The sequence below is a fragment of the Microtus ochrogaster genome, chromosome 16 (assembly GCF_000317375.1).
Source record: "Microtus ochrogaster isolate Prairie Vole_2 chromosome 16, MicOch1.0, whole genome shotgun sequence".
In the NCBI taxonomy this organism is placed as follows: domain Eukaryota; kingdom Metazoa; phylum Chordata; class Mammalia; order Rodentia; family Cricetidae; genus Microtus; species Microtus ochrogaster.
In genome coordinates this window covers 3,723,673-3,738,828 of record NC_022018.1, presented here as the reverse complement: position 1 = coordinate 3,738,828, position 15,156 = coordinate 3,723,673, and the positions used below count along the sequence as shown (strand labels likewise).

Genomic DNA, 15,156 nt, shown 5'->3' with positions numbered 1-15,156 from the left:
TGCTTTTAAACTATTTTAATGCTATTCAAAATCACTATTGAGATCTTAACTTCCAATGATGGTATTATAAGGTAGAATACTTGAGACTGTTAGTGGGCCATGAGGATAGGGCTGACAACATGGAAATAATATACAAACATAGCCGTAGGGAGCAAATCTTTCCTTCTGACATATGACCCAGCAGAAAGGTACTGTCTCCAAACATCCCATGAACTGGGAGAATGGTTTGGAGATTCTGGCATTTACATCAGTGTGCAGCATGTTTCTCTTTACTTAAAGACAAAGTTTATGACATAAGGTGTTGAAGTAACCCAAATGATTGTGGACGGACATGACTTTTTAATAGACATTTTAAAATGTACAGTTATGAAGCAGCAATTTTCAATTGATCTGTGTGTACAGACAAAGGCCACAGAATGACACATTTTATAAATACATAGAAAAGATGGAAACAGTGGCACTCTAAGTGTGTTTCTGGATAGGAAAGCTTCCCGGAGACTCACCAGTTGTGCAGTTCTTGAATTCAATATCATCAACCGCAGCTCCACCTCCTAGATCCTTTGTTCTGATTCCTTGAAATATGACCTTGAAATTCCTTAATTTTCCCAACAGGATGGTGGCCTTTTGCCAATGATTATCAGGGTCTGGCTTGCTTTGTTGCCATACTTCTGACAGTCCTTTATCTGTCTGAAATTAAAGAAGTTCACATTAGTGGAGAAGCTAAGGTCCTTAAGAATAAGAAGAAATATTGCATGGTACTGGAACTCTAAACCAATGAAAATGGGAATTTTGCATCCCAGTCCTCCTCATCTCCCACCCCCGTCCCCAGGAAATCTGACCGAAGTTCCACAGCCCTGAGATAAGGTGCCCTGATGACCCACAGCATGGGAAAGTTAACTCCATCCCTAATAAGAGAGCTGGCCTCCCATACTTGGGAAAGTTTGCCCCACCCCTCATGATACCCTGGGAGAGCTGGCTCCGCCCCTCAGCTGAGAGTGCTGTCCTTGGGACTGATCAACTGAACTTCCACCCAGGCACACACACATCCAGCATTTGGCGTAGTCACCCCCCCCCCAAATCTACCCCATCTATATGACCTGCTGGGGTGTGTGAAGAGACTGATCCTGCAGATTCTTAGTCACAGGACCACCATGACTCGGAACAACAGGATATTTGAGAAGAGTTTCAGTGAGGGTCTAGTTTTGATGACCTAGCAAAGTCAGAGGCCTTGAACCTGACCAGCAGCTCTGGACACAGTGAACATTAGCAAGTAAAGCTGTTTGGACAAAAGAGTGTACAGCAATTCCCAACATCTCTAAGATGCATGCAGAAGCAATGGAAGGGAGAGAGAGAGAGAAAGAGGAACAAATTGTTTTTTATTTCCTTTTAATTATTATTTATTTTTATCTTATTTTTATTCATTTTTATCTTTCCTGGAGGGAGAACTATAAGAGAGAGGGGAGGATATGGAAAAATTGGGAGATGTGTGGGATTGGGATGCAAAATTCCCAAGGAATCAATAAAAATTTGAAAACTTGTATAATGAACTCTGATAGCATCCATACTGTTTTTTATCTCACCCCAACAGACACACTGGTCTATCCACATGTTTTCCCAAAGCAATACTGGTGGGCATAGCAGTTAACATGCTTGAGTATATGTAGAGATATTATCATGACAGTTAAATCCACCTGTCCTTACATATAAGACAGATTCTTATTGAAAGAAATTATGGGTTTATAGTTCTGAACACCTCATCTCTACTTTTAACACATTGTAACTAATTATTCTGGTTATACATTCCTCCTAAAGAGCTTTATTCACTGACGGAGAAAAAAGCAAGAGGCCAAAGGATTAATGGGAAATCAGTTATCTCTGTGCAGCGAGTTGAAGAATGAAAGTGATACTTATCCAACTCAGTCAGATTTTAAATATCCTATTATTACACACTCAAAGTATTTTTACTTTCCAAAACTATAAATATCTGTGAACCAGCTATACTGGTTTCAGGATATAATTCTTCAAGCTAAGAGTTAATTTAAAAAGGCATAAGCAAATATTTCCTCAGAATTGTATAGGTTCAAGTAGATAACACATGCTAATATGTGAATGCTTCTAGAATTGTATCATGATGATATTGGAGATAATCATCAGTGTGATAGTGGGGCAAGGCCAGTTCAGGCACCCTCTCCTCTGCTGCCCAAAGACTTAGCTGGGGACATCCCCGTGGACACCTGGGATCTCGTCTGGAGCCAAGTCTCTTGCCAACCCTAAAATGGCTCCCTTAATGTAGATATCTTCTGCTCCTATATCCGCCCTTCCTCCATCTCCACCGTCCCAATCCTCAGTCTTTCCCTTCTCTCTGCTCTCTCCCACTCTCCCCTTCTCCCATCCCCACCTCCGCCCCTACTCTCACCCCCATGCTTCCAACTTTTGCCAGGCGATCTTGTTTGCTTCCAATTTCCAGGAGGATCTATATATGTTTTTCTTTGGGTTCACCTTGTTATTTGGCTTCTCTAGGCTTGTGAATCTTCGGTCGGCATGGGATGGAGATAGAGACAGAGACCCTCATCAGAGCAATGGACTGACCTTCCAAGGTCCAGTTGAAGAGCAGAATGAGGGAGAAGAGGAGCAATGAAGTCAGGACCGCGAGGGGGTTGGTCCACCCACTGAGACAGTGTGCCTGATCTAATGGGAGCTCACCAAACCCAACTGGACCAGGACTGAACTCAGCATGTGATCAAACCGGACTCTGATTGTGGCTGCCAATGGGGGCTGACTGAGAAGCCATCGATAATAGCACTGGGACCTGTTTCTACTGCATGTGCTGGCTTTTTGGGACCCTAGTCCATTTGGATGCACAGCTTCCTAGGCCTGGATGGAGGGGGGAGGGCCTTGGACTTCCCACAGGGCAGGGTACTCTGCCCTCTCTTAAAGGAGGGAGGGGAAAGGAGGAGGGAGAGTGGGGGAGCGGGAGGGGAATGGGAGGAGGGGAGGAAGTGTAAATTTTTTAATGAAAAAATAAAAAAAAAGAATTGTACCGTGATCTAACATACGCCATAACCCTAATGATCAAAATTTGGGAAAAGCCAACACCTACATGAAGGTAACAGACAGGCCAGTTGAGATGCAGAAGACTTTGCTTTTGCATGCTGCTTTGTAGTGTTTTGTTTCGAGCTTTTCTGGAGAACTGGATATCAGCTTCTAGGAATGTCTATGGGGAGTTTACCTTGACCGTTCTGAGATGGGAAAATTTGCTCACTGTTCCTTATTTGTATCCTGAACAGTAAAAATGAAGAGAGAGCTGACCGGGTTCAGCACACACTTCGTGGGATTGTGAATGTAAGGAGCTGGTTCATGCTCCAGTTGCCCCAATTTCGCCTGTAGGATGAACTGTACCCTTGAAAAGTGAAGCAAAATAAACCTTTTCTCTCTGTGGTGCTATTTTCAGGTGATCTTATCATAGCAACAACAGAGAAATGGGACAGGATGGTTTAATAGATCACAATGACGGATATTGACCAAAGGAGAAAATGTTGACATCACATTGCACTTATAGTTAGCATCCAAACACACAGTACTACCTGCTGCTCTGTCATTGTTCTTACTTGATGCGTTCACAATAAGAATGTGGCCTCAGAGGGTAGCAATTTATAATTGTTTTTCTTAGATCTTTGGGGAGCCCACCACTCAGCTCCCAAATAAATCACACAAAGGTTTGTTCTTGTTTATGAATGCCTGGCCATAGCTTGGCTTGTTTCTAGTCAGTTTTTCTTAACTTAAATTATCCTGTCTATGTTTTGACTCTGGAATTTTACCTTTATTTCTTACTTTACTTCTTATACGGTGGCTTACTGTGTAGCTGGGTGACTGACCCTGGGTGTCCTCTTCTTTATACTGCTCCTTGATCTTTTTCTTCCAAGACTTCTCCTACTTATTTTCTCTTCCTGCCAGACCCGCCTATCTTTTCTCCTGACTTGCAATTGACAATCCAACTGTTTATTAGACCAATCATGTGTTTTAGACAAATAACAGCTCCACAGAGTTAGCCAAATGCAGCATAAAGGAATGCAACACATCTTTGCATCATTAAACAAACATTCCACAGCATAAATAAATGTGACACATCTTAAAATAATAATCTACAACAGTAATCAAGTAATGAAAAAGTTGAGGATTTAATAGAATAGCATCTAGAAAATCAGGCATGATGTTCACATAAATTTGTGATGCACAGATAGGAAATATATGACTTATTTGTATTTAAAAGATATAGGGAAATTTAGAAAGACAAATTTCTGAAGAAAGATATGAAGGAGTCATATATTTACAATTTCTTGCTATGGAGAATTAATGTATACATCCAATGCCTCATTCTGTGTAGATATAAATACTTGATCGAATTGTTTTTTTATGTATTAGAGGAAACAAACAGAAGGTTTTACTATGTATCATTGATGTAAAATTAATTTTGCAAAATAAATAGCAATTTATAGATAAAGCTTTTGCTACTATTTCCTCATATATGATTATCCCCAGAGACTTGTGAGATACCTCCATTAAAGGGGATGGGATTAGGAATTTCATCTTTCTGATAACTAAAGAAGATCTTTTCAAGGTTAGTCTTTGACTCTCAGTGATGTTTTAGTGATTGAGAATCAAAGGAATAATAAATTAAATTAAAGATTAAACTGAGGGGATCTTTCTGACACTTAAGAATATCAGAGACAAGGGTATTGATGAAAGCCTGTCTTAATTTATAAATTGTAACATTTTCCCAGGCATCCACTTCCGTACCTCATACAATACTCTTGAGATGTGCTAATCTTGAAAAGGGTTTTCAAAAAATAACATCAAAGAAAGTCATGGGATCCCCTTAATAAATAAAATATGAATCATTTCTTAAATCTTATAACTAGTCTTCCATTAAAAATAAAAAAGGCTAAGAGACTTGAACAAGGCACTTTGATTTTTACATGAACAAAAATAGAAAATGAGAGTTAATTATGTTGTGAATCTTTTATAATGGGGTATTATAGGCTATCACTTTAATATATTCTAACACTTTATATACTCTAATACACACACACACATACACACACACACACACACACTTGGAATATAGCATCAATTCTTATTCCTATAATTGCCAATTTCTTTTCCTCAATGTATATTTTTTACATGCCTATATATTCATTTGTTTATTCAGAAAACATACAATGCTTATATAGTGACAATTTCAATGCTACAATCTTGAATAAAATGGGGGGAAGATGAAGCCTACCCTGTGGAATTAAGTAGTCTAATATAGAGTTCACAAAAACAAATTGCTATACTGACTCCCTCTCTCACACACACAATTTTACAAGGTGGGTTTGTGATCAACTCCAAGTTCTTTGCTTCTCATTTATTAATGTCTTGAGTTCAATTCTTTCTAAGGGTGTATGATTAATGCCACTCACATCCATCCCATAATTTTTCCACTAACTGGCCATGCATAAAGTTTGTATACACATAGATTTTAATTCAAGATCCCTAAAAATAATTAATTAAAGGAAAGTAATATATATATTAATTAGTTAAATTTCAAAAGTAGAGGAAACATTACTCCCTATATTTTAACAATTTTTTAAGCTAAGAATACATTGCATCGTCATGTGCACAGGAGACCACACAAGGTGTTTGCCTCCATGACTCATATAAATCTTTATTTCTTATGTCTGGTAAAGAAAGGCAATGGGAAGCACTAAGAAGATAAAACCATTTCCCATTTTAAAGTTGTGTTAACAGAGAAATTAACTCAGCTATCTAGTCTGATACATTTGATATAAGTATACAAAGTTTCATCAAATAATGAAAAGTATACACTAAACCATTTGAGAAATACCTCTTTTTATTCACTGACATTTTCATGATAATTGAAAGGTTTTCACAGACCCTAAATCTCTTGTTTAATTATTTATCTATGCTATACCTATTGAGCCACCATACTTTTTCATGAACTATTTTAGCAATGTCTTTATTTCCTGCTAAGAAAAATTAAATTACTTGGATATAAACTGCAGAATACCTAGGAATGTCGGGCACTAAGAAGTCATGAAGTCATAGGCTGACAATGTGTCAATTTGTCATCATCTATACAGTTAGATATGAAAAATAAATTGTTTGAATAATCCAAGAGCCCTGATTGGTCTTTGTAGTCAAAACACTGAAAAGGGGCAAGTTTTGCAATTAGGTAGCACTTGATCATTAATCACTCTACCACAACCAAACACTTCTGAAAACGCATCTGGTCTCCCTTCACCTGAGCAGAGACCCTACATTTCTATCGACACTAGGACTGTATTAGGTCCCCTCAAGGCTGCCTTAAATGAAGAAAAACTGAGAGAATTTGTCACAGAGTTGTGGTCTTGTGTTTTCTGACATACTTATTGTTTCTCTGTGGCACAGAACGTTGAGGACAATCAATTACACATTCATTGAAAATAGTTAGAGCATATTTTGGTGGTGGGAACTGAACACAGAATCATGAATATTTTAAACCCATACTACATCCATGCCCTGTGTCCCTTACCCATATAGCATTTACAGTATTGGAAGAACCATTGTTCTACCTTGTAAACACTCTCAAATGCAGCTGCCAAGACATTAGAGGATTCAAAACTGCACTGCTAGCAAAGGCTTTCTGACAACCAAAGGTTTGGGAATATCAGAAGGTAACTGTATAGGTGATTTATAGTGGGTACTTTTTACAACAGAAAAGCTTTCCTATAAATACATTCCTTTACAATTCTAAATTTCTATGCAATACTAAATACAATGGTAAACATAAGACATTGGGCATTAATCAAAACCCATGCAATACTACAGTATTAAAATGACCCCAATGTATTACTCAGGAAGTTGAATAGTCCAAATGGTTTACAATCTGACAAACCAGTCTAAATGCATGAATGATGTGTATAGCAAACTCAAAGACATAATAAATTTGTAAATAAATATATTTGTAAGAAAAAGGAAAATAATTGCACATTAGCAATGTATTATATTTAATAAAGTTCATAAAGAAACAAAGATTTTATACTAAAATATTGAAAGAATAGGTAAGAAATAGGGTAAATTTCTTGCTATTTGAATAAAAGATTACAAAAAAGATATTGAAGAAGAGCTGAATGATTTGTGTGATAATGGCTCACATTTAGAGATACTATAAACTTATGTTTATATCAGTCTAAAGAGATAATGACACAGAAGTATTTACAATTATATATATGTACATAGAACTGTATGCAGATTACTTATATACAACCATGTATATCTTCTATCAATACCACCAGAGCTACAAGAATAAGATCAGACCATCAAGGAGCATACTTGGTGCTGAGATCTTCATTATAAATCTTATCTTCTAAGGAAAGGTTACCGTATCTTAGTGGGACAGCAGAGACTAGAAGACCTGGACCAATTGCGTACCTGAACTTGTGTCTGACATTTGTCAGAAAGTGAGAAAGTGGCAAAATAAAGATCCAGAGAAACCCTGTCTCGAAAAACCAAAAAAACAAAACAAAACAAAACAAAAAGATCCAAATGGATGGGGGATGTGTCACAGGGTTAGAAAAGCAAAGCAGAAGAGTTATAGCCCGCAGAGTTTGAAAATATAGAAAAAAATCATATACAATTGCTTTTAATGTATGGTAACAACAAATATAAAGAAACCCCACAGATATAAATAAACCACACACTGAATAAATGAGTGGGGGAAAGAGGCAAATACCCTATGCCAAATAATTTTGGAAAATTAACAGAGATATTTTGCTCATGAAGATATGGAGTTTAAATTCTCACCCTTCGACTGTGGGTTGCTGAGAAGCTCTAGTGTTTATGACACTATACAAAGTAATTGGCTTGTATTTCTCAAAACTGCAAAAATTATCCCAAACAAGAAAAGTCTCAGAAGGAGTATGGGAGGACACAAGTGCTATAATAGTTTCAAACATTGGGTGTAAAACTGAGATACTGTATCTTAAGTATGAACTTTAGATAAATTTTTTAATTTTTATAATGGCAAATATAAGCAGTTGGATTTTAGATGATAATAATGAGTGACCATGGAATATATAGATGATCCCTCTACTATTTTTATGAAATTATATCAATCTATATAAGATAAAAAAATCACCCAATAAGTTTTAAAGTATTTCTTATTTACATATAGTATATGATATTTATTAACAATATATTTATGGTAATCTGATCTATAAAATCAAATTTGTAAAGCTGGGAAAGCAATAGCTATTAGAACTACTGACCTTAACTCAAATTAACATAAAAAACACAGAGAGAATAGCCTCCAAATATTACAATTAAATAAAATGTATTTTGTATATCTAGTGTGTTTATAAATTCTTTTTGACTTAACCTTTTTTAAAATTCATCAACTGGGAAAACTTTAAATATTTTTAAACGAGAGTAACGATGACAAAAGGATAATGAAATCTGTAATACCCCAAGAGATTGGACACTATGCAGGAATTATGTTGAATTTAAATGACAGCAAAATAAAATTCACTTTATAAATATGCAACTGAATCATCTCATAGAAACCAAAACTGACCCTCGTTTATCAGAGAAGACTAGAACACAATGTGATTCAGCTCATATAGATGACTTTCCTGGTAAAAAATATATGCTCTACAGTTATAATAAAATACCTGTTGAAAATATAAAAGAATGATTTGTATTTACTAAACAGAAAATGATCTTCCAAACATTTGAGATGAGAACTGGTCTGGAAAGATGGCTCAGTGAGAAAGAGCTATTACTGCTCTTGCAGAGGACCCAGTTTGGTTCCCAGTAGCCACATGAGGAGCTCACAAGTGCCTGCAACTCCAGTTTTAGGGACTCTGATGCCTTCTTGTTTCCATGGGTACCTGCATGTGTGTGGTACACATACATATATACATTCATACATACTCCCATACACATAACAAAAACAAATAAATCTTAAATCTAATCAATCAACTGAAGCAAACTGACAAGTACTGAAATTTAGAAGTCACACACATTTTTAAACTATACATAAATATGTTTAATGTTTATGTATAAGTTAATGACATTTTCATTAAAAATAAGATGGAAATCAAGAGCAGTTAGCGCATGTAAAACATGAGATAATCTGCACAGAAACTTCTTGAAAACTACTAGGAAACATCTGGAGGGAATTCTGGAGTTAGTGGCTCCTGTCTTTTTTAAGACGTGGGAGGCAAAGGAAAGCATCCTTTGTTTGGATGTGTGGTCACAGACACTTTATGAAAAATTCATTTTATGTTTGTTATGAAGTTATTTTAGGTAGAATATATTCACTTTATTGCTGGAAGGGCAAATCTATAACCCCAAAAGTTATTTTGTGAAAATATTCTTCACAGGTTCCTGTAACCAAACTAAGACTCTCAAGTGAAATGGGGAGTTTAATGAAAAATATAAAAATTAATGAAGCTAGGGTTATACAAATCATTTCTTTAGATCATGCTTATTTTAATCCAACTTTGTGATATTGAAGATTTTTAAATATAGCATCATAACCTCACATGATATATAACACATCTTTATTTTCTCCTATTCACACAAGAATAAATATAATTTACATATCCCCACACATGGGTAAGCATACGCATTTCCATTTTAAGACTGAAAAATATCCCTCAAAGGGTCTTCCTTTGGCATTAAGAAGAACATCCTTAACCTGATCCAGAATATTCTCAATGGCCTCACACATGACATTCATTTGTGTTTTCCATTCGCCAGACAGCTGTTAATTTCTTTTTCATCTTCATATTCAATTTTTATGATCGGAATCAATAATACAAATATGCTAGATGTCCTTTGATCTTCAAATATAGTTGAAGAAGATTAAGTTATTTTCTTTTACAGAGGTAAAAATGAATCATCATATGTTGAATGTTTACATTAAACAGCTCAGTACCTGATATCTGTGGCCCTTAATCATTCACTCAAGGTGTCCTCAAGATACTCCTCAACAGAGATGCCAGATTCAGGGACACCATCCTTTTCCTCTTCCTCGTCCTCCTTCTTTGATTTCTTTCTTGTGTCTCATTGTTTTAGCTAGTACTTCAAACACTATATTAAATGGCAGTGGGTAAAGGAGATAGTCCTATAGTGTCCTTGACTTTAGTGGGAATGCTTTGGGCTTTTCTCCATTTAGGATGACATTGGATTTGATTTGTTACATGCAGGCTTTACTGTGTCGAGGTATGCTACCTCAAATCCTGCTCTCTTTGGGACTTTTATCACAAAGGCATGCCAGGATTTGTGAAAGATCTCTTCTGAATCTATTGAGATGAGCAGATATTATCTGCTTTTTAAATGCATTTATATGATTTATTAAATTTTAATGACTTATGTAAAGCCAATTTGCTTATAATGACTATCTTTTCGATGTATGTTGCTATTTGTTGTCATGTCTTTATAGTGTATGTGGTTTAGAGTAATACTGGTTTCATAGGAGTTTTAAAGTATTTCTTCCATTTATTGTACCTTATATAATAACACTGAACTTAAGGTATTCTTGATAAGAGGGAATTTATACCTGGGACAAACTAATTATGGCTAGAAGAAATATTGCCACTAACCAAAATCAATGAAATCTCTTACTGTAGTCTAAGTACTTATTGCAACTAGCAACAGATAGAAACTACTACAGAAAGCCACGGCTGCTCCAAATGTAGAGAATAGGAAATGGTGGAGCTTCAAACCCCAACTGATACATATGCAAGGCAGTCCCTAAACTGAAGGATCTGGAAAAAATACCGAAAAGAAGGTGAAAGACTGTTAGAGCCTGAGGCTCAGAATGTTGTCTGGGTTGGTCTTGTTTCTAGAACATGACAGGGTAAATGTACCCATTAAATATTAACTATTATAGTTGCCTGATTAAGGTCACCACAATGACAGCATCGGTTTACATGCCAACATGTTTGGAGAAAATTGCACATGGCCTCATCCACAGATGAAGAGCTATAGATGGTTAGGGGCACAAAGGTCCTTGTGCCCACTTAGCACTAGAGAACTAGGAATGTTAAACATGCAGGGATCTCTCAGAGGAGAAATTCACTGTTTCCCACCTGGAAGGCTGGGGTTGCACATTGTTAAGGACCTGGTATCTTTTATGCTCTCTGTGGAGGCAGACCTCACCTGCCCTTTGCTAGAGAGGCAGACCTCACCAAAATCTCTAGATACTTCCTCCTTAGATTATGACCTTTAGATCTCACTTAATGAAATCCAACCCTAGTGAAGATGTCACATGTATTTTAGTCCTGCTGACCTCTATGGTATTTTGGTCACTGATCATACTATATTTTCGGCCTTTTCACTGTAGAGCCCAGCCTCACGGTCACATGTACTTTGCAAAGGAGTTTCTAAGTAGTCACAAATTAAGCTTTACTGCTCAACTGAAATAGGAATGATTGTTTTTTAGAAACTTTTCCCCAAATTGTTCTGAGTTTTAAATAGATTGACAATAAGCCACATGACATCAGACTCCCCAAACCTGATTTAGGTTGATAAAAGTGGCCATCCATGGACATATGTATAAAATCGCCATGCTAAACTGACTCAGTAAGTTGTGTGCATATGTGTGCATACATATGTTATGTACATAGATGTAACAATAATAACTATGAAGAGTTCTTGAATTTGGCAGATTTGGTTGGAATACAGGAGAGAATAGAAGAGGACAGATGGTTGGGAGTGATGTAGTTACAATACTCAGCTATAAAGTTCACGAAAAAAGCATTTACAACTTAAAAGGTACAGAGGCTGTTCCCCAGCCTCATTCTCTTCCTAGCTTCTTTTCATTCTTCCCGTTCCTCTTAAAGCCACCATTTATCAGTCTTTTAATGTCCCATCACTAGTTTTGGACATCTATACAAAATGTTCTTGGGATTTAGCAAACTGAACCTAGTTATTCCTACTTATGTTTCAGGTTAATCAACACTTCCTCTTGGCAGCCTTCACCAGTGTCCTCAAAAAGGACATAACTACCTAATACATAATTCAAGAATACACAGTACTATACTTACTTTTTTAAAGTGTAAAAAAATACAATCCTCCCTACCATGATTAATTAACAGATATCTGCTTCTATCATTAGGTAAACATGAAATGATGGGAAGAACCCGATACATAGCACTAAGCATAGTGGCTTTTACATAGTAGGTGTTCAATAAATAATGGTATGTATAGTGAATCTATCCAATATGCATGTGTGTTGGAAAAGAACAACAATTACATTTTTAAATGAATGTGTAGACTATACAGTGACTTTCAGACTATTTATAAGAAATAAAAATTATTTAGGTTTCTTTTTCGAATATTTGATGAGTCTTAGGGTTAGTCTAAGGTCAAAGGAGAAGGATAATAGGCATGCTATGACTAGAAATCTTTATTCATGCCTGACCTTTTCCCTTTTTCTTATTCAACCCCTTGATAAAATTTTTTGGAATGTTCAGACTTTTTTATGTCACACTCATGTAGTACAAATTTGCTTTAATATTTAAAACTTCCTTAATGATGCACTTTACAAAATTACACTGGTTGATTTCTCCAGGGCAGTTTATGGTCTACAAATACTAGGACCTTGCCTGGCTCTACTTAAATAACTAACAACCAGAGACTGGGTAGCCCAGAGACCTAGGGTAAAACCAAACACTGCTGGTTGAAAAAAAGTACGAATGAAATCACTCCTAATGTTATTCCTCTATACTCATAGATCAGTGCCTTATCCAGTCAACATTAGAGAGACTTTCTCCAGATGGGAACATATTCAGAGACCCACGGCCAGTCATTACAGCAGAGAGATTCTAAATGGAAGTATTTATTAAATCTGTCCCCTTAGATCTTGGGGAATTCCACAGGGGAGAAGGTGAAAAGATTGGAAGAGCCAGAGGGAATGGGGGATACCAGGAGAACAAGGCCCTCTGAATCAACTAAGCAAGGAAGATAAGAGCTGACAGAGATGGAAGCAGCAAGCACAGGACATACCTAGGTCTGCACTAGCGCGCGCGCACACACACACACACACACACACACACACACACACACACACATAATGATTCACATCATTTGATATTCTTACACTTACAAATTTTAATGGATTTAAATTGTATGGGTGAATGAATGTTAAATTAAAGCTGAAAAGTTCTGTGGAATAATTTTTTCATACCATACACTGCAAAGATCTGTTGCTCTCATCATTAATAAAAGCTGATTGGCAGATGGCTAGGCAGGATTGTCAGGACACAGAAACTGCTGGGGAGAAGAAGGGTGGAGTTGATGGAGACACCATGAGCTGCAGAGCGAAGAGTATACATGAAGAACATATGAAGTGTGTACAGGAAGCACATATTTTAATAGAAAGAAATAATTTGAGTTATAAGAGCTAGCTGAAAACAAGCCTAAGTTACCAGCCAAGAATTTATACTTAATAATAAGTCTCTGTGTGGTTATTTGGGGGGTGGCTGCTGGGACACAGAAGAACTCTGCATACAAATGGCACCCACCATCAGGCAACATAGGTCTATGTAAAATCTGAGAGAGCTTTTAAAAAAATGTTCCAAACACACAAAAAACCTGAGCCAAGTGTGGTTTTTTAGTTACATGGTCTCTTGACAGCTGCAGTGCTGAGATGCTGGGAAGAAGAGGGTGGAGTAAAGTGAGTCAAGAGGAGATACCATAGACGCAGAGCAAGCATGGGAAGTTGATACAAGAAGTAAGTGTGCCTCAATGAGCACATTGATTAATAGAAATGGGATAATTTAAGTTATAGGAGATAGCTAAACATGAGCCTAAATTATAGGTCAGGCATTTATAATTAATATTAAGTTTCTGTGTGATTGAGGAGTAGCTAGAGGGACAGAAAAGACTAATTACAGAAAGGTCACTAAGGGTTATTTTTTTCTTTAACAGGTAACTTTCCTAGAACGTACAGTAATTGATCAAAGTCTCAGGTAATGCAAGAGTTTATTGAGCATATATGTTTATATGGAATTCATCATGGAGCTGCTCCTCTGATAGAGTGCCCTACAGATGACTCTTAAAAGTCTTTGCTGTACTCTGTGTAGAAAAGGGTCACTAGCCCGATTAAAATCCCCATCTATGATATTCAAGATTATTTCATACCGAGTGCTTAATGAACAGATTCCCTTGTCTTTCACACTACATATCATTTTTGAAAGAGAAAAAGAAAAAAATGATGATTGTAGAAAAACAATGACAAAAAATGAGAATGAAAAGTCCCTAGAAAGCACAAGACAGGAACAATAATCAGAAAAGGCAGCAATGTCAAAAGCAAGATGTCAGTAATGAATGATGGTGACTGTCCCTTGGCACATTGTCACTTATGAAGGTTGATAACCAGTCAATGAAAATGAAGGACAGTGTTTTATTATGAAATTAGGGCACATAAATTGGCTCGCTCATCCTCTAGGAGAGGAGGGAGGGGTAATGAGAAATAACCTACAAATGCATGCACATAAGGCAACAATGGAAGGCAACTGAGGGCATCAGTGTGACTTATCTAAATTTCTCTTCACAAAGTATCAACATTGTTGCTATTTCAGAATAATTTTTTTCACCAAGTATAAAAGTAAAATCTCAAGGTAAAGTGGCTGTAAACCAATGCTATTTAACAGAATAAAATGTACAAAGCTGTTTGTCTATTAAGAACAGTATATATTTGGCATGAAGAAGTGTTTCTTGCTTTAATAGTTTACTGAGCACTTAAAAGTAGGCATTGTTTTGTATTTTCCTGACAAGATACAAATCAAAATGTCTATTATTTTACTTTTAACTAATAATGCAACAGGTAGAGTAAACAAAGTACTAGTAGATTAAAATGTATGAGTAAAGTAGAAAAGGTAATAGAAAATAATAAAATGGATAAATTTACACATTAATTAATACAGAATGAAAATGAAAGGTGATAAATTTTTATTAACTAAATCTTAGAACTTTAACATGATAAATGTATTCATTTTATACTTTAAAACTCATTGATTGAACATTTGATTTGTGGCAAGTACCCCTTGTACTTGTTGATATAATATTATAAAAGAAAATGAAATTAAAACTTATACACACACA

At 36.2% G+C, this 15,156-nt stretch overlaps 1 protein-coding gene across 1 annotated transcript in view; it reads right to left on the bottom strand.

Moving 5' to 3' along the window:
* Positions 1 to 15,156, bottom strand: part of Malrd1 (MAM and LDL receptor class A domain containing 1) — a 583,538-nt gene that overhangs the window by 213,138 nt on the left and 355,244 nt on the right. The window contains exon 28 of the mRNA XM_013348957.1: positions 504 to 687. Within this exon, the coding sequence (XP_013204411.1) occupies positions 504 to 687 (184 nt within the window). The remainder of the gene's footprint in view (positions 1 to 503; positions 688 to 15,156) is intronic.